Raw genomic sequence first — 24,318 nt, forward strand, 5'->3', positions numbered from 1 at the left:
AGGACTCGCCCCCCATGGGTAATTGCTGTTTTGCTCCCCAGGCACTCTCAGTTATCGTCACTGTTTGTGTCACTGTTGTTTGGTTGTCATCACAAGTCAGACCTGATGATTCAGGAAGTCACATTTTTGATGTAGTTTTTAAACACGCTTCTATTAACCAAAGCATCTTTCTGTTGTGGGATCGCCGGAGACAAACGCCCATAGGGAAATATTCCAGGCACAGAACTACCAGGTCGGGAGGAGGAAGAACAAACAGCGCTTCTCCAGCTGCAACATCCACGGGGCGGTATAAATAGGGAGCAGTGGGGCCAGAGGCCGGCAGCAGCTCCTGCACCGCCCGCGCAGCTCGCGCGGCTGCACCATGAGCTGCGCCCGGCAGTGCGGCACCTGGGGCAGCGCGGGCAGCCGGGCGGGCACCATGCAGGGCTCCTCTGCCTCCCCAGGACGGCACGCAGCCTTCGAGCTCGCGGCAGCAGCCGGGGGTTTCTCTGGTGGCAGTTTGGGAGAGGGACTGCTCGGGCAGCAGCTGGGTGTCGGCAGCATGAGCGGGGGCAGCTTCGGAGCCACCCAGCGGGCCTGTTCCACCCTCGGGTTCAGCACGGGGGGCATGTGTGCGCGCGGCGTCGGAGGTTTCGGCAGGGCCAGTGAGGGGATCCTGTTTGCCAACAATGAGAAGGCGACGATGCAGAACCTCAATGACCGCCTGGCCTCCTACCTGGACAAAGTGCGGCTGCTGGAGAGCGAGAATGCCGAGCTGGAGTGCCGCATCCGGGAGTGGTACGCCAAGGTGGGCCCCAGCTGTGAGCCGCGGGACTACAGCTGCTTCCACAAGGAGATTGAAGACCTTCAGAACCAGGTAAAGCATCTCGAGAAATGTCCCACACTTCTTTGGGCCTCGCTTTCACATGTGGACAGATCGATGCCTGGCGGCAGCCTGCAGCAGCAGGAGGTAGCAGCTGACATTCAGCGATCAGAATGCAGCAGCTGCGCTCACAGACAGCTGATGCTCCTGCAGCCCGCCATGCAGGCTCCCTGCTGTAGTGCATTTAACTGACTAATAACCCCCAAACATGAAACCATTAGAAAATAACCATGTTGCAGTGCTCCGGGTTGACAATTCCTGCAGGCCTCCTGCAGCCAGCAGAACCTGTCAGCCCAAATCTCTCCCTGTGCTTTCTTTCCAGATCCTGTGTGCAGCCATGGAGACCAACAAAATCCTTCTGAACATTGACAACAGTCGGATGACGGCCGACGATTTCCGAGCCAAGTGAGCCCTGTGCTGGGTTGGGGATAAGGGAAGGAAGGGGTGGGCACTGAGGTGGTGTGGGGCTGAAACCTGCCAGCCCTGCTGCTGTATTAAAGCACAGATCTCTGTGCAAGGCAATGCCCGCAGCATCACGTGCCTGAAACAAGAGAATTTGGCCCTAATTTCGTCCCTCACACTCAATTCAAGCACTTGCAGTGCTTTGCTGGCATGCTGAGTTCCTGTTCCTGTGCCCAAGGTATGAGACTGAGTGCAGCCTCCGGCAGAATGTGGACGCGGACATCTGCAATCTGCGCCCTGTGCTGGACCAGCTGGCCAGCTGCAAGGCTGACCTGCAGCTGCAGTGCGAGGCCGTGACCGAGGAGATGTGCTGCCTCAGGGCGAACCACGAGGAGGTCAGACACCCCTCACCCTAAAGAAATCTGTGGGAAGAAGGGAACTTCCCCCAGGTGGGAACATGACCATCCCGGTGTGTGCTGTCTGCAGGAAATGAGCTGCCTGAGGAAGCAAGCGACCGGAGATGTGAGCGTGGAAGTCAATGCCTGTCCCGGCCCAGACCTGAGGAAGATCCTGGAGGAGCTGCGCTGTCAGTATGAGACGCTGATGGAGCGCAACCGCAAGGAGACGGAGCAGTGGTTTGCCTGCAAGGTACGGTGCGGTGTGCGGCTCTGCCCTCTGCCTGCTGAGGGAGAAGTGAGAGATCAGTGCTTCTCCACTTCCTGGCAGTGTCTGGACAACAGCAGTTCCAGCGAGGAGAAACTCAGTCTGGCTCCACAGCCTCATTGCAGCGCTCTTCTGCTGGTGGCTGAGGAGCTGCAGTGCTGCGGGGTCATGGGGCATGTGGGGCCTGGGCTGGGAACACGTGGGGGCTGCAGCACAAACGGACGTCTGGGGCTGTGGGGTGGGGTGGGCAGGGGACACAGCGCTCCTTCTGACCTCAGGTGGAAGAGGTGAACCTGGAGGTCATCACCAGCAGCCAGGAGATAGAGTCGAGCAACAAACAGGTCACGGAGCTGAGACGCCAGCTGCAGGGCCTGGAGATCAACGTGCAAGCCCAACTGACCATGGTGAGTGACGCACAGTTCTGTCTCGGCCACCAGCTCCCTGCAGAGAGCTGCAGGAGCAGAACCACGTGGATGGCTACACTGGGACAGCTCTGCAGTGGGATCCCTTGATAAGAAGTCCAGGCTGCCTGTGACAGCTGTGTAATCCATCCTCCTTTTTGTTGCTTCCACACTCAGAAAGAAAACCTGGAGTCCTCTCTGGCTGAGACAGAATGCCGCTACAACAAATACCTCACTGAGCTGCAGAGCCAGATCTCCTGCGTGGAGCAGCGGCTGGCAGAGATCCGGGCGGAGATGGAGTGCCAGAACCAGGAGTATAAGAGCCTGCTGGACGTCAAGTGCCGCCTGGAGCAGGAGATCCACACCTACCGCTGCCTGCTGGAGGGCGGGCAGCAGGACATCATGTATGCAGGCTGCAGGCAGAGCCGGGCACAGTGACATCCCTGGGCCGTCACTCACAGGGGTATGAAAACCTGAGATACAAGCGGTAAAAGAACACAGTGGCGAGTAACCAGCAGAGCCCTGCTTCCAGCCAGGGCCGGGAAGCCAACCATGAGGAGCTGAGCGTTTGGCTCTGACCAACGTCCGACCGTGAGCTCCTTCTCTCCCTGGGAAGGGGGTCAGCCTGCGCCAGCCCTGCCCTGCGCTGCGGGGCGGCTCCTGCTGAGCTGGGGAAGGTGCTTCGTGACAGCTGTCATTTAGCTGAGTCCTGCTGGCTCTGCACTGATAGACAGGATTAGGGACGGGCAGTTAAATTCCCTGAAACAATAAATTATCTAAACGTTTTCAGTTTCACACGACAATTTTAATTATGGTTTGGGGAAATTTAATTTGTATGCAAAGCAGCTGGCTCTTCCCTGCTTTCCATGCACTGAGATTTTGAAACATAGAGGCGCTGTCTGAGCCTCCAGCGCCCCGCAGGTGGAGGTGTTTTAATGGGGGTATCCCAAAGAGGGCTCTCCAGTCCCATGTGAGCTACACGAAGCGTCAGCTCTCATTCCCAAAGCTCAGCTGCTGCAGTGTGTGAACAGCACTGTTACAAGTGATGGAGTCACTGTCCCTGGAGGTGCTCAGGAGATGTGTAGATGTGGCACTTGGGGATGTGGTTGGGCACCGTGGGGATGGGTTGGTAGCTGGATTTGGTGATATTAGAGGTCTTTTCTAACCTGAATGACTCTATGGTCCCACAGTCAGGGTTGTTCTCCAAAGTGGGGCTGAAGAGCTGCAGGGGGAGTCAAGGCCTTCCCAAGCCATTCACCAGGGACAAGCAAGCTTGGGGAAAGAGGGAGGAGAAATGCGGTACAAGAGGAAGTGGGGGTGTGAGAAGGACAGGGGGGTGCACAAAGAAAACTCCAGACAAAGCCATGCTGTCCCTGAGCAGGACACTGCAGACAGGATACGTCCCTTGGAGGGCTCCCAAAGAACAACCCCCAGGGAAAGTAAAGCAAACTAGCAGGCAGTGCTCAGCTCCACGCACAGCACCGGTGGGATGGGACGTACCCATGGAACCAAGCGGAGGGGACCCAGCACTGCGCTGCCCGCTGCCCTTACCTGGGACGTGCCGGGATCCATGCGCTTGCCCCTAATAAAACTGTGCCACTACTGACACAGCCCCAAACCTGAGAAACAACTTCTACAAATAAGGAATTACACGGGTATTTGGAAACACGTTACACAGATCGTTATGCTGCAGCAGGGATGTCTGCACTGGGGAGAGCTCACGCTGGGAGCGGAGGTTGGAGGCGACGAGGAGGAGCGATTTGGGCTGCAGGGAGCGCAGGGCGGCCGGACGGGCAGCCTTCTGCTGGAAGGGACTTTCGGGCAAAAGTCAAGCTTTCATTAAAGAGGGCGTGTGTTAATATAATCTAATATAAGACAATTTGCAGCACCTTTTGAGGTATTATGAATGTGTAGCAACAGGATAAAATCAAGAACAACAAGTTTTCCCAAATAATACTGAAGTAGTAATTTGAAAGCAAAGCAGTGCTGGACCTGACCCGCCCTTCTGCCAGGGGAAGCGATTCCAAGAGAAAATGCTAAATAAGGAACTATGAAAGCATCTAAAAAGAAAAAGCAAGCAGGAAGAACCTGCTGGCAGCGTGCGGGCAGATAAAAGGGCGAGACAAATTAATACGTGGGAGAAAGAGGTTTTGGAAGTCAGATGCAGTAAACAGACAGAAAAAAAGTGGTGGTGGTCTGTTGCACAGAGAAAGGAAAGGCAACAGCCGGAGGAACTGCGCTGTTATGCTGCTGTGCCCACTGCTGTGCTGTGGCCCCTTCCCTAACAGCAGGAATGGGGGGGGTCAGGGGATGAGCTGCACCAGCAAAGTGTGACAACAGATCCCCGAGAAGTGATCTGCACAGCCGTGAGACGTCGGTGAGAAGAAACCAGACAATCAGATCTGCAGAGTGAGCACTGGGAGCAGCCGGGAGTGCAGGGCTGCACTGCACACGCACTGACACTGATTGCAGGCGTTGGAATCGTGGGCCGTGAGTTGCTGTATGGCACAGGCTCTAATTTCCCCATAAAAGTCTGTTCCATGAAGCACACAGACAGGTGAGCCTCACCCACAGCCCTGTCACTGTCTATGGAACTTGTACTTGAGTTTATTGGGTTGTGTAACATTTGTAAAGAGTTATGTACATTTGTAACGTACTATTGTAACGAGCAGGAGATTTCTTGGCCTGCTGCACCAAAAAACTTCATTTACACTGCCTGCAAGACCCACACCCTGGAGACGCATTGCAAGTAGCAATGTTTTAGTGCAAGTATTAAATAAAGGCACACAGAGAGTTCTCAGGGCCACAGCTAGCCCACACTCGGGCTGCTTATGGGGTCTGGGCTCTGTCAGGACCTGCCAGGCTCTGGCAGCAGCACCGCAGGTCACAGCTGGAGATCTCTGCAGCTTCCTGCTGCCATCAGTCCCCATCCGGCCCAACACGAATTCCCTCACGCTCTGCTTTGCCCCGAAGAGCGGCTGTGCTCCCAGTGGTGCAGGGGCTGTGCAGTGCACTGCGCTCGAGGCCGGCAGGCGCTCAGGGAACTGAAAGCCCTCGAGGTGTGGATCAGGCTGGGAGCTGCAGCAGGAGGAAATCCAGCTGAACACCTCGGCATCGTGCTGAGCCTCACTGCTGCCACGAGCCCAGAGCTGAATTGGAGATGTGAGCAGTCTGCAGGAAAGGACTGACTGCCTTCCCCAGCTCTCTCAGAGCGCCGCACCGCAGCCCACAGCGCTTCCAGCTGCCTCCCAGCACCGCCGATCAGCGCGGGGGATGCAGCTCTGACTCACAGCCCCACAACATCACAGTCTGCATCTGAAAGCTGGGAGTGCGAGGTCTGGAGCCGGCTTAGTATCACTTCAAAGCAGGTTTTAATAAGTGATCCCCAATGGCTATTATGCAAATCATTACTCGTAATTACAAGTGACAAGATAACATCGTATTCCAGAGAGGTTGCACAAACATCAGTGAAGCAATGCTTATGAAAGCAAAGTTCTGTTTGTGTCTCCTTGTTGACACGAGGAGCGCTATCAGTTTGATAAGCAAAGCGAGCAAAATGTGGAAGAGACGGTGGCACAGCATGCATGGCTGTGTGCTGGGATCACCACAGTGCCACTGCCCTTACAGACCTTGGCACCATCTCACAGCAGGGCAGCTACAGCCCGGTACGAGTCCTGTAGTAAGATGGATCCAATCTTGGCTGGTGAATGTGACTCTGCAGCCCGTGGGGCTCTGAGCCAGGATGCATAAAAAGCGCCCAGCAGTGACACCAACCAGTTTGCCGTGTGCTGTAAGACCTCCTGCTTCTGCCATTGGTGGCTGAGGACACGAGCCAGCTGCAGTGCTCCATATCTGCAATGTGCTTGCTAAACTGAGACTCTGAAAGGGAAAAAAGGCGACCCAAGCCCAGAGCGCTGCTCTCTTCTGCTGGGCAACTTCTGAAAACCAACGCAGCAGAAGCAAAGCACCAAGCAATCCAGACACTATATTAATTTCTGCTGGCTCTCACAGCCACACCCTGTCTTCAATTACATTCCTCAAAATGTCTGACGAAAGCCAAATTTATTCCCTATCCTCCTTTTTGCTCATGATTTTCACTCCGATGAGTCTGGGCTGTGTGGGGAGCAGGGAGATGTGCTTCCAGGGGGAGGATGGACTCGTATTTCAGGCGCTGCAGTCGGCAGTCCGAGCTCTGAGGGACTCCAGCGCTGTCCGTGAGCAAGGTATTTCTCTGCACCCTATGAATAATGAATATTCTAGGATGCTGCCAGCCTTAGGTAGGTGTTTCTTATCACTTTTGATCTAAACAAAGAAATAAATGAGCTCACTGGAGAGCAGAATCCTAACGTATGCTCATGAGAAGATGATCACATTTACACATCCTTGGGGTCATTCGTCACTGCAGTGCCACTAGCAGAGAAGGGGGAGCGCATTGGTGTGGTGTCCTCTGCCCTCGTGCCCAGGTGACGGCTGCTCTCAGGGCTGCCCGTGGGCCGTCACAGATTTATCCCAGCAGCTTCTGTAACTGTGCACGGGACATCCTCAAATGGAAGGTTGCCTGTGAGTAAGAGTGGCTGGAAATTCCACGCCGCAGGGAAGAGAAGCCTCTGTCCCTCGAAGAGCAGGATGTCCTCTCATTACTGCAGTCTGCTGGACAAAGGCACCTGTGCTGGCTGAGCCAGTCCTCCCCGCGCTCCCCAGCTCTTCTGCCCAGCCGGGGAGATGCTGTCCCAGCAGTGATGGTCGAGCCAACGCAATACTGCTCTGACAAACACAGGCAGTAAATGTGGAAAGCTTTCCTCCTTTTCCTTTTGTGCTCAATACAATTTTGGTTGTTGGCGATGGCAGTGACCTGCTGGATCTCATCACAGTCAGGACAGGGAACCCCATGAATCGCCATCACGCCTTTCCTGCGAGTTCCTTCTTTACCTATGGATGGCACAGACTGAATGATGACAGCAACAAAAAATAACTTCAGAGAGGCACCTCAGTCTGTGTGACACCCGGACCAAGGGGCAGGCAGGAACTTCCAGTGCTTTGCAGACTGTGAGCAAGTTGAGTTCCTGGGCTGGCGTGACAGAAGCATGGGCTATGGATGATGTGACTGGAGAAATCTCGCAGCAGAGGTTCCTGAACCCTCTGCCTGTAATTGCGCCGGCTGGCAGGCATCAGCACCGCGACACCCCGGCTCTTTTTGCTCCTATGGTCACCATTGTTCACGCTTTTCAGAAGTGTAAATTTAAATTAACTGCCCACTTTGATTCCACGCAGTCTACTGTAGCACATGATACAAAAATGTTTGCTGGACTAAGAATAAAATAAATACAAATTAAAAAAAGATAAAAGGGACTTTGATGTTATAAATACCAATGCTGCTGCTTTGTACATAATCTAGGGCAACTTCTTTTCTTGATTTCTTGTAAAGTTTGCATCACACAAAAAGCTGATGACTCATAAAACATTATTTTACTTTTTGGAATAAGCTGCTGACATGTAAAGTATCTTCCTTGTGAACTGGGATTTCTAGAGGGAAACTGCCTATGGGTTATTTATTCCTGGCATAAACAGCAAGACTAGCCAGCCCCGTGGGAAGAAGAAACACCCCAGAGGTGGCACCCGCTTGGAAGGTATAAATAGGGATCTGCGGCGGCGACCAACCTGCAGTCTGATTCCGTATCACGCTGTGCATCTTGCTTTGGGCTTTGGGCTGGATTTGCAGCTGTCCTCACAATGAGTTGTAGTATTAAGCAGACAACCGGCTCTCTCAGGGGCAGGACCAGCGGTGGCAGCTGTGTTATTGGTGGTGGTGGTGGTGGTGGAGGAGCGCGGATTTCCTCGGTCTCCTCTGGAAGATACACGACCTGTGGGATAGGCGGTAGCCGAGGGTTCTCTGGGAGAAGCTACTGCAGTGGTGTGAATTACGGAGGAGGACTGAGCAGCGGCAGTCTGGTCGGTGGGAGCTATGGAGGTGGCTTAGGAGCCACTGTCCTCGGAGGATGCTCAGGCATTGGATTCAGCGGTGGCAGTGCCCGCTTTGGTGGTGGCATTGGAGGTGGCCTTGGTATCGGCATTGGTGGAGGGGTAGTTGGAGGGGGTTTTGCTGGTGATGGCATTCTTCTTTCTGGTGACGAAAAAGTCACCATGCAGAACCTTAACGACCGCCTGGCTTCTTACCTGGACAAGGTGAGGTGCCTGGAACAAGAAAATGCTGACCTGGAGTGCAGAATCAGGGAGTGGTACGCCAAGCAGGGCCCCTTTTGTGAGCCGCGGGACTACAGCTGCTATTACAAAGAGATAGAAGATCTTCAGAACCAGGTAACATCACTTCTCAGCTGCTTCCTCGCTTGTAAACTTCTCCCACGCGGTTGCTTCACAGCTTAATGCAGATATTGAGAGTAACATTTCACTGTTGTAAAACGCTCCTCGTAAACAGACATTAAGACAACTGCCTGCAGAGAGCCCTGGAGCTCAAACGTAAAAGTCTTGAGAGTTTGGATTGTTTCCATTGCTTTTATTCATCGCTTATATTTGAAAGGGAAAGTGTTGTGGGCATGGAGTACATCTGGATTGGCTCAGCAGTCTGTCTGGGTTACATTTTGCCAAGGTGTTTGAGTGGATGATTGCCAGGAGAACGACTGCATGAGAAATAAATAACAAGCTGTATGAGCTTTTTCTGTCATTCATCTCGCAGAATTCCAATTAAACATTGCTTCCTCTATTTACACGTTTACTCTTTCACACAGAACTGGGAAGTTTGGACACCTCATTAAAAGTGAGAACAAAGAAAGCATTGCCAGAATAAAGTTAAAATTAAAAAGGTTTTTGCAGAGCATGTGTTTGGCTAAACTTCTAGGGTGCCAACACAGAGAGAAGAAAGTGAAAGGAATCCAAGCAACAGACAGAATGAGACAGACCTATAATTAAGTCTTGGAAAAGCTTTTATATCTCTTATCCATTAAAGTAAGATTTAGACTTAAAAGGTTGGGAGGATCGCAGCAGGCGCTGGGCAGCACTGATAACGCCTCCCAGACTCTGCTTCAGCCTTTTAATGCCTCCCCAGTGCTGTGCTGGATGCTCACACCGTCCTGCTGTGCTCAGCCAACAGCACTCAGAGCCTGGGGTTTGGTCTGCTGCACTGCATGCGCTGCAGCCCGAGGGGATGGGGAAGAGGCTTCAGGAGTGACCATGGAACTCTCTTCTTTTCCAGATTGTCTGCGCAACCATAGACAACAACAAGATCATTCTGAACATCGACAACAGCCGGATGACAGCCGATGACTTCCGAGTGAAGTGAGTGCTCCTGGTGCTCAGCAGGCTGTCAGGATGCGGCTCAGGGTTGCAGGCTGTGCAGAAGGGCTCCTGCAGCCAGAGCTGCCTTCGTGTCTGGGCAACAGCACAATTCTGCATGCAGATGAGAGCTGTGCAGGAAGCACCAGCAGGTTTTGCACAGGGAGCAGTGTGGGCTCACTCGGCTTCTTAAGGGAGGTTTTTGTTTTCCCTTGTTAGAGCATGGAAACGTGGTGAGTGACCCCTCCACTAAGCTGTAGAGAAAGTGGGTTGAGGGCAGACCTGGGAAGGGGATCCTCAGACCGCTTCCCTCAGCATCCCGGGAGGCTGGTTAGGAAATGGCTGTAAGAAAGGCGCCTGCAGAAAAGAGCAGATGATGGGGTCGGATGCTGACTGCTCTCTCTTGCCTTCTTTCTCACTCAGGTACGAGACGGAGCTGGCCCTTCGCCAGAGCGTGGAGGCTGACATCAACGGGCTGCGCCAGGTCCTGGACCAGCTGACGCTCTGCAGGTCCGACCTGGAGGCACAGCTGGAGTCACTGCGGGAGGAGCTCTGCTGCCTGAAGAAGAACCATGAGGAGGTAGGCTGATGGCCCCCGCCCAAAGCCTCCCTTCACTCAGGACCTGTGCTCTCCCTCCCTTTGGCTGATGCTGCAAAGGGCTTCTCTTCCCCTGCCACACCGCTGGATGGAGGTGGCACAGGGAGCCGGGAGCCGGCAGTGCCCCCAGCTGAGATCCTCCCTGCTCTCCCTGGTGTTTTCCTTGCTTCTGAAACCTGATATGGTTTCTCCAGGAAATGAACTGTCTGAGGAAACAGTCGACTGGAGATGTGAGTGTGGAGGTCAATGCCTGTCCTGGCCCTGACCTCAGGAAGATTCTGGAGGAGATGAGGTGCCAGTATGAGACGCTGATTGAACGCAATCGCAAAGAAGTGGAGGATTGGTATGAGTGCAAGGTGAGCAGAGTTATTCAGCTGTGACTTTTCCAGGCTATGGTTTCACAGCAGTTTACCTTAGGTTAAATCCACACGTCTGTAACAGTATTTGGCACTGATTTTGACTGCCCAAGTGCCACAGGGGATGCTGCCTCTGCGCGTCCCTTTGGGTTGAGAGAGTTCACCGAAAGTGTTCTCATTTCATGCTTTTTGCTACCTCCACTGCTCTTCGCTTAATCCTTAGCCTGAGTTACAGTGAAACATCCCCTTAAGAACTTTGCTCTGCCTTGGTGATTTGCAGATCGAGGAGGTGAATCGGGAGGTTATCACGAGCGGTCAGGAGGTGGAGACGTGCAACAATCAGGTCACCGAGCTGAGGCGGCAGCTGCAGGCGCTGGAGATCGACCTGCAGGCTCAGCTCAGCCAGGTGCGTGCACAGCTCACAGCTGCAGCTCTGCTTCAGGGCAAGAACCTGCAGTAAAGTGCAGCTTCCTCATGCCCGTATTTCTGTTGTGCCACCTGTCACCCTTCAGAGGGACAACCTGGAGTCCTCTCTGGCTGAGACAGAATGCCGCTACAACAACCACCTCGGTGAGCTGCAGACTCAGATCACGTGTGTGGAGCAGCAGCTGGCGGACCTGCGGGCGGAGATGGAGTGCCAGAACCAGGAGTACAAGATCCTGCTGGACGTCAAGTGCCGCCTGGAGCAGGAGATCCACACCTACCGCTGCCTGCTGGAGGGCGGGCAGCAGGACCTTATGTGAGTGCACCTGAGACAAGGGACACTAAAATGCCTTTGTTACGTGTATTTTAGAATACCCAAGCGTTGTCACAGGAAGAGAGCTCGCTGCAGGAGTCAGCCACGTTTATGCCAAAGACAAAAACAGACCAAGAGCAAAGGGTCAACGCACAAACTGTAGTTCTAATTTATCCGCCATTCCCTTCACTAAAACGTTCTTTTCCTTTCCACTCAGTCAGCAAGGAGGAATTGGTCAGTTGTCGGGTCTAGGAGGAGGAGTTGCACGAACAGGAGGAATAGGAGGAGGAGGAATCATCCGAACAAGCCACACGTACACTTCGTCTGCCCAGATGCCATCCTGTGCAGCTGCGGAGATACAAGGTGAGGGCTGCAGAGCTCCGCTGGGCTTCAAGCCCTCTCTGCTCGACTGCAATGCTACCAGATGGGAGGGGGCAGACGGGTAGGGAAGGACAGAGTCGGAATACAGGCAAGGTACAGACAGCAGAGAACAGGGAGAAAGGACTGGTCTGAAATCTAGGGCAAAGGAACGAGCAGGAGAAAGGAGTGCCCTGAAAACCAAAAGAGAAGCAGGAATTGTGGGATTTTTGGTAGAAAATTACCAGTACCATTTCAGGGGGAAACTTCCAGCCAAACTGAAAGAGAAATAAACGAGCATGGTGGCAGCTGGTGCAGTAGAATGAGGGTAAGTGGAGCACTGTGCAGTGCTCAGCCCAGTGCTGTGCCTGCAGCTCCCACCATTTGGCACTGCTATGGGGAAGGGCAGAGCATGCCTGAGCCACCATGGGTCCCATCAGCCTGATTGCAGGCAGCGAGCAGCCCTTCCTGCAGGGCTGTTTTCATCTGAAATTCCAGCTGAGCTGGCTCCTAAGGTGATCGTGGGTACAGAATGACAGCACAGGAAAGAATCTGGTTTTGCTCTAAACAAACTCATGTTTTCCTTTGATCTCTCCAGTGCCTTGCAGAAGGATTTGTGATTAAGCAGAGAAATGAGAATATCCAATGAGAGATCCCTGAAGCAGAGCCACGGATAAAGAGAGAGAATATTTACTGCACGCCTCTGCAAAGAGCAAGGAACTGCTCCTTTGTATTACTCAGCAATGCTACGCGATGTGCCAGAGGGATAAGCAGAGCGTTGGGCCAATTTCTGCTTTATTTTGCTATTTGCTTTTTCCAATCTGTATTGCTGCACCTGCCCAACCACCGTGACTGCTGCTGCAGGTCTCAGTACTATGATCACTAATGCACCTGCTGGTGAAAAAACTTCTCTAATAAAACTGTGCTTCTGCATGATGCAATCAACAAAGCCGTGTCCACACTCTGCTTCCTGCAGCCACACAGGTGGTGCCCGTATGCTTCCATGTTTTGCTAAAACACACTTATAGACAAATATGTGGGAAAATAAAGTGAGCTTAGCCTGGCTGAAAGGCAGTGACAGAACAGAGAAATTGTGTCCTTCAGCTCCTAACAGCGTGCTGTGACCCTAACCCTAAGCCTAGCCCTAACTCTAACCCTAACCCCCCCACCTGGGCAGTGGGGTCGGTTGGAAGAGAAGCCCTTGGTCTTCACAATCAGCGCAGTTTCTGCTGGTTTGGTTTTCTGTCATGTTCAGAGCCATCCCCTTCGTTTTATAGGAACCTTTCCACTGAGAACAGGACTGGTGGCAAAAGGTTAATTTCCTACCTGCTCTCGCGTAGCCACTGAATCACATCATCCTATTTCAAAAAGTTTCAGCCTGAACATCAGAAACTGCTGACAGATCATCTTGACACTTAGCACACCTTCCAAGAACTGGCAGAGGCAGTGGGAGCTGAAAATGTGCAGTGCCACAGAAAACGTGATGGAGAAAACGTCAGCTAGGGTCTTTCAGTACCCAGAGCCATTATTTCTTACAGCTCAGAAGCAAGGCAAGGGCCCCTCTGCCTCTGGGCCCCAGAGTGACCTGCAGCTGATGTGGAGTCAGTGTGCACGGACACAGTAGCATCCATGTCTCTTGATGCTGACCTGCACAAAAGAGCAAGTGCAGCAGTTTGGCAGCTTGGGGCCCTGCAGCACTTCTGGTGGGTGTAATCATGTGATGCGTCCGCAGAGAGCTTGTAGAGTCATTCTGGGCTTGGAGAACATTCAGAGAAAAGCTGGTATGAGCTGGGGGTGTTTTGGGGATTAGAACGTTTGCTGGACCAGAAAAGCAAGCAATGATTTTACACATTCACTCCTCCCCACAGCTTTACAGCTACAGCCTTGGACACGGGCTGCACCCCTGGTGCACTGCCGTGTGTTTGGTACAGAAGGTCACATTCACATGTTCACACGTTCCCCTATGGGTGGCTCAGCACAACATCCCCTGCCTTGCTGCCAAGCTGGAGACATGAAGCAGTCACCCCCCATGGAGGGGAAAGGCCACAAAGACAAAAACATTTCAGGAGCAAGCACACAGTGCAGCGCGGCACAGTTCTGCAGCCTCAGTCTTCATATGGAAACTGATTTCTCTACAGAAATATATTTGTCATGACATGGAACCTTACAGATCAGTAGCACCTCAGAAGGCTCATATACAGCCAGGGCCTGAAGAGGTTCCATCACCGGGGAGGTGAACAGTGCCCTCCTCCTGTAGAAGTGGAGACAAGACCCAGCAGCGGTACTTTTTTATATTATCTACCAGACTCAAGAACCACCAGCATTCAGGGACCAGAGCAAAGTGAGACATTGCAGCATTGGAACAGCTGTGATAATGACACATCAGTGGGTGTTTTCAAACCAAGACTCTACATCAAGTCTTCTATAAAGACAAGTTCCATGCCAGGGAAAGTCTTGGACTTGATGGAAGATGTGTACAGCATGTGCTTCCCAGGAGACTGAAGGAGATACTCATTGCGGTTACAGTGAAGTTCCACTGCTGGACTCCTCAGTGCACATCCGTCCCAGTTCTCAGAGCTGGGGCTGGGGCCACAAAGCAGATCTTCTCGTGTTCCTTCCCACTGTATTCCCCCGCCTTGCTCAGTGCCAAGGCAGGCTGTAGGACAATCTGCTGCCCCTTCTGGTCTTGTCCTTTCCCAGCATAGCAGTCCTTCACTCGCTCATTGCTACAATATGAAGATGCTGCACTGACACACTTCCAGCTTTAAGTCTCCTGGAATCTCCAGGCTGCTCCAGGAGCAGAAGAGCTGTGCTGACATCTAGCTGAGCGCCCGCACTCATGGCAAAGGCTTCCCACCCTCCCCAGGTGTCCGCAGGAGCAGCGCAGGCACTTTCACAAAGGAGCTGCCCTACATTCCTGACAGGTGAAGGAGACCTAATGACACGGCCAGAAGGACTGCAATCACCCAGGGTTATGAATTTGCCCCTGGAAAGCCCCCAGGGATGCACAGTCAGCTCCTGAGACACCGGGCCTACGAGTTGGGATGCGTCTGGAAAGCAGCTTATGAGAAGGTAGCTTGGGATAAACAGTCCCAACAGAGAACACCCTGCAAATAACCATGCATTAGGGAGCTGCAAATTATGGAGCTGCAGACCTTGGGCTGGAAATTACATTTCCATGAGATTTCCATACTTGTTTGTGCTAGTTGGAGCAGACCCAGGAACCTTATGAGTACACCTAACAAAAACAGGAGGAGAGGAAGCTTAGTTTATGACTTCTTTAGACCTTCAGAGCAGTAATTTCCCTTGGCCTGACTAGAGCACCCATTTCCAGAAGACAAAAAGGAAAATGCAAGAGAGTGGGCATTCCTGTGCCAGGGAGAGCTGCCCACTGCAGGGCCAAGAGCTGTGCTACTGCTGCAGCCATTACCACAACGGCACACAGGCATCCTCCCATCCCACAAAGGGGTGCCCCGTGTTTCTGCCTGCATTATCTTGATGTGCTAAAATGATAACCGTGAAGGAGAGGAAGGAATGCGTGCTCACTCAGGAAAGATGCTTGCTGCAGACAGCGATTGGGAAACTTCTGAAGCATTATGTGCAGGACAAGGCAAAGCTTCCAGCAACGCAGCATTACATCAGTTTCGGTTCATTCTTACCACCACACCCTGACTCCAATTATGCTCCCCATTCCTAGTAACGAAATCCAGATATTCTGTTTCTAAGCACAATCGCTATTTGCTGCAGTTTTACGTGTTCTCAGCTCTGCTCTTGGTTCAGCCCCGAGCGGAGCGCAGCATGGCAGCACTGCAGGCATCAGCAGCTCCTTGTTGCTGATAAATCACTCTGAGCGTCTGCACAGCTCTGTCTCCATCCTGCTGGAGATAGCACAGGAATGCTGCTGGCTTTCATTGCACCACATAAGTAATGTCCAAGGATGAGAGATAAGAGAAGGCAGCTCTATAGAGAAAGCAGGCGAGTAAGAACAATAAAGTGATGGGTAAATCCACAAATAGCGCCAGGCTTCAGTCTTTTGGTAAATGGGGCTCTTTGCTTGCCATGAGAGCAGCTGCCCACCATCCAGACACGGAGCAGGAGTTCCACCTCTCTGTGCTCTGCTGCTTGGGCTCAGGATGGCTCTTGGTGGATGCATCCCCAGCCCAGCAGCTGCTGCAGACAGTTCTCCCCACACAGCAGCCCAGCTCAGTGTGTTCACAAAGCAGCTCAGCCCAAATGTTGATGTCAGAAAAATAAAAGATTTTTGGTTTTCACTTTTTCGGCCCAGCTAAGATTTGGAGACATGAGGAACAGAACCTCTACTTCATGCTTAATCCACCTTTTCCAAGTCAGTCTAGGACTGTTCCAGGCAACAACTGCTCCACCGCCTTCGTGGGCAGTTCTGTCCTCCTGTCTCCCAGCAGCGGTCTGGAATTGCATTTAGCACACAGCACACTGACACAGAAATTGCCTGCAGGGTCTTTCCAGCCCCACTCAGTTTGAAAAGCCCACCTCCCCCTGCAGCTCATCTGCCATTACGAGAAAATGGCAGCAGCGCCTTTTGCTGAGCAGCAGGACAGCATTCAAAGCCCTGCTGTGTTATTTTGTGCTCTCTAAAAAGAAAGAAATCCTTTGTGAACCACTGGGCAGCCACAGATCACACATGAAGAATCTTCCGTCTGTGTCCATTAAGAGTTCACTGCACATCATCACGGCTCACAGCAGTGTTCTGGAATTGTTATTTCAGCAGTGGAGAGACTTAGAGGTTAATCTCTCCGTCTCTGATCTCTGCACAAAGTTCTTACATCATTCTTCATACATCATTCCAGAATCCAGCTTCGTACATACGTTTTCATCTTACATATTCCAACATCAGCAGCTTGCATGAAACCTGCTTATTCAACTCAAAATAAAATGAAAATAAATTAATGAGAGATAAAGAGCTCTTTGATGCAATAACCTTTAATGATTTCTTCCTGGTATATAATTTAGGACAGTGTTTTTCCTGGCTTAATGTTGTAAAGTTTGCATCATAAACAAAAAGCCGATGATTCATAAAACATTATTGCTAATGTATTTTTGAAATAAGCAAGAGACATGTAAAGTATCTTCCTTGTCTACTGGGAATCTTGAAAGGAAACTTCCCTTTGAGAAATTATTCTTGGCACCAATGGCTGGAGTAGCCAGCCTTCTGGGAACAGAACGGCGGTGACACCCACTGTGGAAGGTATAAATAGAGTCCTGTGGCAGCAGACAACTTGCAGGCTGATTCAATACCAAGCTGTGCGTCTTGCTTTGGGCTTCTGCTTGCATTTCCAGCCGCTGTCGCGATGAGTTGCAACATTAAAGAGACGATTACTGTGTCTAGCAAAGGCAGGAGCAGTGGTGGCAGCTGTATCATTGGTGGTGGTGGTGGAGCACGGATTTCTTCCTATACGATAGGCAGTGGCAGAGGTTTTTCTGGAAGGAGTTACTGCGGTGGAGTGAATTATGGAGGGGGACTGAGTGTCGGTAGCTTGGCTGGTGGGAGCTATGGAGGTGGCAACTGCTATGGCAATGGCCTTGGTTTCGGCATCGGAGGCGGTGTGGTTGTCGGTGGCCTTGGTGGCGACTGCTTGCTTTCATCCTGCGATGAGAAAGTGACCATGCAAAATCTCAATGACCGCCTGGCGTCCTACCTGGACAAGGTGAAGTGCTTGGAGAAGGAAAATGCAGAGCTGGAATGCAGAATCAGAGAGTGGTACGCTACACAGGGCCTCTCCTGCGAGCCCCGGGACTACAGCTGCTATTACAAAGAAATCGAAGATCTTCAGAATCAGGTAATGCCATTTTTCAGTTATTCCTCTCCTTTCTATTTTTTCAATTTGCATTCAGGACTTACTGCAATTGTTAGAGGCAATTCTATTGCTGCAGAATGTGCTTGCAAACATAAATGGCAGCAATTTCCTCCGGGACGTTGTTGAGTGCAGTCGTGCTGTGAGGCCATGAGAGCGGGATAATGCTCCTCAGAGGAAAAAGGATGCCTTGTTACACTGGGTTCTGATTGAATGGTTATGGATACAGCAGAGCAAAAGGAGCAGCAGAGTAACAGAAAATCTCACCCAGCTGATGGTGACACAAAGTGTTATAAATGCTATGTGAGAAAAACTGGGTGTTTAAAACGTTCTGTGCAGTGGCACAAAGAGCCTGACAATAGAATGTCCCCACTGAAAGTTACGGAAGACGTTTAGGCTTAAAGGCACCTCCCAGCTTCTCCCTGAAAACCCTTAAGCTTGAGACCAAGCACCAGGCAGCCTGCGTTCAGCTGAGCTTTGAGGTGAAGCATCTCGGGAACTTGTCTTCAGACCCTGAAACTGGGAGTGCCCATCTCACAGCTCTCCAACTCCCAGTCCTTACAGCCCAGCTCTTCTCCTTGCTGCCTGCCCATCAGGGAGGCAAAGCTCCTCCTGTAAGTGCTCTGCTCAAGGACCAAACCTATGGGGAGAGAGGTAGTGGGAAAAGGGAATCAGAAAGAGCTCCTGCTTAGCACATGTGCAACCATGGAGTACAGCAGCAGAGAAGGGAGCTGTTCTCATGCTCTGCTCTTTTCCAGATTGTCTGTGCAACCATTGATAACAACAAGATCATTCTGGACATCGACAACAGCAGGATGGCCGCTGATGATTTCCGTGTGAAGTGAGTGCCTCCAAGCACCAACCCACACCCCCAGCCCCACATCCCAGAGCACTGCTCACAGACACCTCAGACGAGTCTCACTGCAACACCTCATTAGGACAGGATGGGATGATGAAAGGCATTTTGCTCTTGGTCATCAGCCCTCCCTTAATTACTGTTCTGAGGTAAAACATTTGGCAACAGTGTTTGCTGGTTAGGGCCAGGGACCGGCATTGCAGGGAGCGGCCCTCAGTGGTGCAGTCAGTGCATCCCATCACACACCACTGCAGACTGGGATCAGCAAAGCACCTGAGCGATGGGCAAACGACACCAGATACTGCTTTCAGGAGAGGGAGGAAAACAGGTGGAAAAAAAGGAACAGCTTGCACATAACAAACATCAAAAGCAGCGCAGAAATCTAATGCACAGTGCATTCAGCTTAGACAGCAAAACCCAGTACAGAGCACGTAGATGGGAAGAGGAGATCTTTGCATAAGCAGGGAGCGGGTTCTCATTTTCTGCTTTCTTTCTCACTCAGGTACGAGACGGAGCTGGCCCTTCGCCAGAGCGTGGAGGCTGACATCAACGGGCTGCGCCAGGTCCTGGACCAGCTGACGCTCTGCAGGTCCGACCTGGAGGCACAGCTGGAGTCACTGCGGGAGGAGCTCTGCTGCCTGAAGAAGAACCATGAGGAGGTAGGCTGGGGGCTGCTGCTGCTCTGCAGAGCCCTGGCACAGAACTTTTCACCTACAAGGCTGTGCTTTAAGTTACCCAACAGATCTGCAGCATTGCTCCGCACCTCACAGCTGCACTGGGAGGCAGCGCTCACAGCGAGCGCCGCTCAGCACCCAGCTCTGCTCCTTTGTGCTGTCTAATCTGGGCTGTATTTCCAGGAAATGAATTGTCTGAGAAAGCAATCTACTGGAGATGTGAGTGTGGAGGTCAACGCCTGCCCTGGGCCAGATCTCAGGCAGATCTTGGAGGATTTGAGATGCCAGTACGAAACACTGATAGCGCGCAACCGCAAGGAAGTTGAGGATTGGTACGAGTGCAAGGTAAGCAACGCAAACCCGCTGCCAGACAGACTGACGTGCACAGATCGGGGCACAGAAGCACTTCAGAATACAGACACGGAGACAACAAGCTGTTGTTCTCTACAGACGCCTGAGATCAGCACTGCTTTACACGCTGTGCTCTGCGGGAGGCACAGGCCTGTCTGACCAGTTTGCTGCGTCCCATCTGGTGGCAGCAGCTGCCGCGAGGCCTCGTGGTGCTGTGCTGGAACTGAAACCTTCCACGCTGGGATTAAAGAGCCCTGGTAGCCAGGAGGTTAATGTGATTTGAAAAGCAGCACACAGCCAAAGGCAGTGGTTAACGCCCAGCACACACAGCTCGCCGTGCCCACCTGCGGCCGCGCTGCTGCTCACTGTGAGCTGTGCTGAAGAAGTTCAGCCTGCACAGGTATCCTCTGAGGGTCTTTGCTCTGCCTTGGTGATTTGCAGATCGAGGAGGTGAACCGGGAGGTTATCACGAGCGGTCAGGAGGTGGAGACGTGCAACAATCAGGTCACCGAGCTGAGGCGGCAGCTGCAGGCGCTGGAGATCGACCTGCAGGCTCAGCTCAGCCAGGTGCGTGCACAGCTCACAGCTGCATGCAGGCGCTGTGCAGCAGCTCGTCTGCTCTCACCGTGGAAACAGCAAACGGTGCGGTGACATGCGAGTGAGTGTTGTTTCTTTGTTTATCAGAGGAATAATCTAGAATCCTCCCTGGCTGAGACGGAGTGCCAGTACAACACGCTGCTCGGCGAGCTGCAGAACCAGATCACGTGTGTGGAGCAGCAGTTGGCGGAAATAAGAGCAGAAATAGAGTGCCAGAACCAGGAGTACAAGACCTTGTTGGACGTCAAGTGCCGTTTGGAACAGGAGATTCAGACCTACCGCTGCTTGTTGGAAGGAGGACAGCAGGACCTTATGTACGTAGATCTCTGAATCCAACAGGACCAGGGAAAATGTCAAGATCTGCTTTGTAGATTGGGAATTATTTGATATCTCTGATATCTCGATGCTCTGAGCTGCTATACTGCGATGAGTGTTCAGTTCTGAACTAAATGTCACTCCTTGGGATCTGCAAAGCAGAGGAACCGAATCTTCCAACACCACAACTTCCAGTGTTATGTCCTCGTTTGTCACAGTGTGTTTTCTGCGATCAGATGGGTGACAACTGTCAGAAGAAGAAAACCATTTGCAGGGCTCTGCCACTTCCATGCCAGAGGGGGTGTGGAAAGCAAAATGAGAAAAGAGCACCGTGTAAAGCGCTCTGTGACATTTCCAACCTCTATAAATGGCATAACGTGACACTTTGAGCCCCTGGTAGTGCCATGTAAAGTTCTAACGCTGCCCATTTCTCTCCCCACATGCATCCCATCAGTCATGGAGGAGGAATCGGAGTAGGGAGCAGTGTTGGAGGAGGAGTCATTAGGACAAGCCACACCTACACTACAACCACAGCATCCCACTGCCAGCCACAAGTCCCGCCCTGCAAGACCGGGGACATACAGGGTAAGAGCTGCTTCCGCACCAGGACAACACCTTTTCGCCCAGTTTGTTCCTTTCAGTGAGGCCAGGAGACAACGCTTTGTCCTAAACCACCATTCATACATTCTCAGAGAATTACAGTGCTGCAGTTTGGGCTGTCTGGCACTACAGGGCAAAACTGCAGCAACACTAAGAAATGCGCTTAGACAGAGCTTGGGCACGACCTGGAGCAATAGAAAGAAAACGTGAGATGTGGGAGTGTGAGGAGAAGGCTGGGGAGATGAGGCATAGGGGAAAGGTGGATGTAAAGCAGGAGAGCCCCGCAGGGCTGAGCCACCGGGCTGCAATGGGCACAAAGAGCCAATCTGTCTTCCTACGGCTGCAGTTTGCCACAAAGCACAATTATTTTGGGAGCTTCTGGGATTTCCTGGGCTCCCCACCACCCACTCTTGTTTAACAGAGCCTGTCATTGAAATCAGTGTCCCACACAGCCCAATTTTTGTTCCTCTCTGAAAGACTTTCTCTCTGCCTGAATAAAAATAATGCTTTCCTTTTTTTCTGCAGTGACTTGCAGGAGAATCTGTGATTGAGGATAACCGGACCAGGAGATGACACACACAGAAACTCACAGACAAAACAAGAACACTCCGTGTTCACTGCATGCCTCTGTGCAGACAAAGTAGAATTCAGCAACGCTTCGCCGTGTATCTCCGGGCCCCCTGTGGGCCTCCTTTTCTCATTCTGCTGCTTCTGTAACGCCGCAATCCCTAGAAGTTCCTTGTGTTAGTCAGGATCACTAATGTACCTGCTGGTGAAAAAACTTCTCTAATAAAACTGCGCTTTTGCCTGATGCAATCAACAAAGCCGTGTCTGCACTCTGATTCCCGCAGCCCAGCTATGCTGAGCGCAGTGCACAGCAGAGCAGGAGCTGAGCACAGAGCCCAGCACAGCAGCAGCACTGAGGATGGGGCCCCGCGCCCCGTGCCCCCCACAGGCACTGCCGACGGCTCTGCAACCCTGTGCTCTGCACCAAACACGTGGCTGCCTGAAACAACACCCAAAAAAGCCGAGTGGGAAAAGCACCCGGCCCAAAAGCCCATTTCACACCCACTGTAGAGCCTGTAAGACCTAGCACAAACACGACCCGGGACCGAAGGCATGCGAAGACGCTGGAGTCCAACGGCGGAGACTTTAAACTGGGTCTGAAGCGTAAGAGCAAAACCGCCGTCCGCTGCAGTCCCGATCGGCCGCGGGTAGCGCCCGCCCTCGGAGAGCCACGGCGCCCTCTGGCGGCACGGAGCCGCTACGGCATTGCGCGGTACGGCACGGCATTGCGCGGCACTGCGCGGCACTGCACGGCACTGCACGGCACTGCGCGGCACTGCACGGCACTGCGCGGCACTGCACGGCACTGCACGGCACTGCACGCGGACCGCGGCGCTGTGAGATGCTTGGAGGTAAGAGAACGAACAGGAGACACGGCCGGCGGTTGCCCACGGCGCGAGCGAAGCACTTCCACGGGCGCTGAAGGCGGCCGCAGACACGGGCTGACGCTGCGCTGCCAAACCCGGCCGGGCCGTGCGGGACGCGCCCGCAGCGCCGCTCAGCGCTGAGCGCCCGCACTGCTCCGCCGCGGGAGTCGTTAGGCAGCAATCGGCTGCTGTTCAGAACTCTCAGCTCACGCGCCATTAAATAATAAACATGATCGAGTCCCAATATGATCCAACGAATCCGAATCCAATTTTCGTGTTTTTTTTCAACATTCTGATTTTACAGAGATAGAAAATCTGTTTACATCTCAGCCCCGAGGAGAGCGCTGCACGGCCCGGGAAGGAGGAGCAGCGTCTGCCTGCAGGACGAGGGCAGAGCTCCTCTCCGACACAGTCACACTTCAGGGACCGGTTTCCTATTTACTATGAGGAAATACCATCGCATGGGATTATCTGGTGCTAATAAAGTTGATTGATGAGCATATAATGGGAGTTAGCTTATAACGTACAATTATGTGAATGACTCGTATGCTCCACGTAGCTCTTCCACCGTTTTTCTCCACCCGAACATTGAGCAAAAGGACCTTTTCCGACAGACCTGAAGCAGGACGGAGGCGCCGCGCCGGGCCCAGCCGCAGGCACAGCTGCACTCGTTGCTCTCCTGGTCTCGCGGGTCGCAGCAGCTGTGAGCACAGAGCGGGCAGCACTGCGAGCGCCAGCCCTGAGCTGCCGGCCCCCTCACCCTCCTGCAGCCCCAGCGGCCCTCCCTCCTGCCATGTGCACCCCGGGGACACAGACCCCGTTCTCTCGCAGCCTTTGCTGTCACCAGACACGGCCGTGACCCTGCAGGCTCGCTGTTGGGCTGAACTCGTGCCCACGCTATGTGAGCCCTTCGTGCTTAAATACAGCTCCCACTGCTGGGCAGCAGCTCAGGTTTGTCACGGGAAAGGGAAGGAACGCGCTGCAAACAGCCGTGGTGCCGCCCGCCCTCAGAGCATCTCCTCTCCTCCACCCCCTTCTGTTCCATGCACTGCAGGACAGTGGGTTCTTTTGCTGCCATGAAACCTTCAGCTGAGGGTACGCTGTGACCGCGTGTTCTCTCCATTAGGTCACTTAATGACAAAAAAAAAAAGCAGGACACCTTCAAGGTGCCAAATGGTGACTCCTGACAGCTCCACAACAGTGTCATGGGCCAAAGGGGCTGATAGTGCAGGAGCACTTCAACAGAAAAGGACTTCTTACCAGAAGAAGCTAAACTGCTGTGATTTAGACTCCCCCAAGCTTTGCAGTGAGGGCTGGGAGGGCCTGGCTTCCCAGCACGGCTCAGAAACGAAGTCCAGCAGAGGATGAAACTCCAGGTGTGTCCCCGTGTGTGGGTGAGGGTGTGCTGGGAGGGGTGTTTATAAAGGATGTTTCCACAAACACCTGCTATGAGCCACAACAACCGCATCTCCATTAGCAACAATCAACATCCTGAAGGCTTAGCAAGGAAAAAATAACAGCAGATCAATACAGGAAGTTGGGTGTCACATAAGCGGCTCCGCAGCGCTGGGCAGCAGTGGGGATGGCAGCATGGGCTGCTGCAGTGCGGGGGGCTCAGCTCTGCTTCCCACGTCTGGAAAAGTCGCAGCCACATCAGAATAAGAAGATGCAACGTTCCTGGCCAGTGTTCCTATTGCGGTCATGCTGTGTCCAACAGAAAACAAAACCAAAGGGAAATGCTGTGCTGGTGTCCATCTGACAGAGTCGATCTCTCAAACAACCATTTCAGTGAACTGTGGTACACAGCCCTAACACAGCTCACACAATGCACCTCCTTCAACAAAGTGCTCATCTTTTATTGCAGAGATCTCAAGAAATGCAGAGTTCCTTCAGAGTCTTTAGATTGCCCTAAGTAAAAGGGCTCGTGGAGCTGCAGCAGTTGTTTGCTGTGCACCCGGCGTCCTCTGTAAGGAGTTGGGTGGATGGAATATGATGGAAT

At 52.7% G+C, this 24,318-nt stretch overlaps 3 protein-coding genes across 3 annotated transcripts; all 3 read left to right on the plus strand.

Annotated features, from left to right (window-relative positions):
- The first annotated feature begins 361 nt into the window (after window positions 1-361).
- On the plus strand, window positions 362-2,766 carry LOC122188903 (keratin, type I cytoskeletal 19-like). The gene is made up of 6 exons (XM_042887578.1): window positions 362-856; window positions 1,185-1,267; window positions 1,503-1,659; window positions 1,751-1,912; window positions 2,206-2,331; window positions 2,506-2,766. Exons 1-6 carry the CDS (start codon window positions 362-364, stop codon window positions 2,764-2,766), a joined length of 1,284 nt encoding a protein of 427 aa, XP_042743512.1.
- A 5,292-nt stretch (window positions 2,767-8,058) lies between these two features.
- On the plus strand, window positions 8,059-12,286 carry LOC122188897 (keratin, type I cytoskeletal 13-like). Its single transcript, XM_042887571.1, has 8 exons — window positions 8,059-8,643; window positions 9,536-9,618; window positions 10,039-10,195; window positions 10,408-10,569; window positions 10,850-10,975; window positions 11,082-11,308; window positions 11,523-11,668; window positions 12,261-12,286. Exons 1-8 carry the CDS (start codon window positions 8,059-8,061, stop codon window positions 12,284-12,286), a joined length of 1,512 nt encoding a protein of 503 aa, XP_042743505.1.
- Window positions 12,287-16,989: 4,703 nt separating this feature from the next.
- LOC122188899 (keratin, type I cytoskeletal 13-like) lies at window positions 16,990-21,598 on the plus strand. The gene is made up of 8 exons (XM_042887574.1): window positions 16,990-17,478; window positions 18,252-18,334; window positions 18,852-19,008; window positions 19,207-19,368; window positions 19,816-19,941; window positions 20,059-20,285; window positions 20,741-20,871; window positions 21,412-21,598. The coding sequence occupies exons 1-8, from the start codon at window positions 16,990-16,992 to the stop codon at window positions 21,435-21,437; spliced, it is 1,401 nt and encodes a 466-aa protein (XP_042743508.1). The 3' UTR covers window positions 21,438-21,598.
- Window positions 21,599-24,318: the final 2,720 nt, after the last annotated feature.

The sequence above is a fragment of the Lagopus leucura genome, unplaced genomic scaffold (genome assembly GCF_019238085.1).
Source record: "Lagopus leucura isolate 7727_CA_CO unplaced genomic scaffold, USGS_WTPT01 Super-Scaffold_100094, whole genome shotgun sequence".
In the NCBI taxonomy this organism is placed as follows: domain Eukaryota; kingdom Metazoa; phylum Chordata; class Aves; order Galliformes; family Phasianidae; genus Lagopus; species Lagopus leucura.

What these genes read in the sequence shown, in the direction of transcription:
- LOC122188903 (XM_042887578.1), top strand. Translation starts at nt 362, where the DNA reads ATGAGCTGCGCCCGGCAGTGCGGCACCTGGGGCAGCGCGGGCAGCCGG. An exon ending in TTGAAGACCTTCAGAACCAG is followed by an intron (nt 857 to 1,184) that starts GTAAAGCATCTC and finishes CTTTCTTTCCAG; the next exon opens with ATCCTGTGTGCAGCCATGGA. An exon ending in TGCAAGCCCAACTGACCATG is followed by an intron (nt 2,332 to 2,505) that starts GTGAGTGACGCA and finishes TTCCACACTCAG; the next exon opens with AAAGAAAACCTGGAGTCCTC.
- LOC122188899 (XM_042887574.1), top strand. Translation starts at nt 16,990, where the DNA reads ATGAGTTGCAACATTAAAGAGACGATTACTGTGTCTAGCAAAGGCAGG. An exon ending in TGAAGAAGAACCATGAGGAG is followed by an intron (nt 19,009 to 19,206) that starts GTAGGCTGGGGG and finishes CTGTATTTCCAG; the next exon opens with GAAATGAATTGTCTGAGAAA. An exon ending in AGGATTGGTACGAGTGCAAG is followed by an intron (nt 19,369 to 19,815) that starts GTAAGCAACGCA and finishes GGTGATTTGCAG; the next exon opens with ATCGAGGAGGTGAACCGGGA.
- LOC122188897 (XM_042887571.1), top strand. Translation starts at nt 8,059, where the DNA reads ATGAGTTGTAGTATTAAGCAGACAACCGGCTCTCTCAGGGGCAGGACC. An exon ending in GCCGATGACTTCCGAGTGAA is followed by an intron (nt 9,619 to 10,038) that starts GTGAGTGCTCCT and finishes TTTCTCACTCAG; the next exon opens with GTACGAGACGGAGCTGGCCC. An exon ending in TGAAGAAGAACCATGAGGAG is followed by an intron (nt 10,196 to 10,407) that starts GTAGGCTGATGG and finishes TGGTTTCTCCAG; the next exon opens with GAAATGAACTGTCTGAGGAA.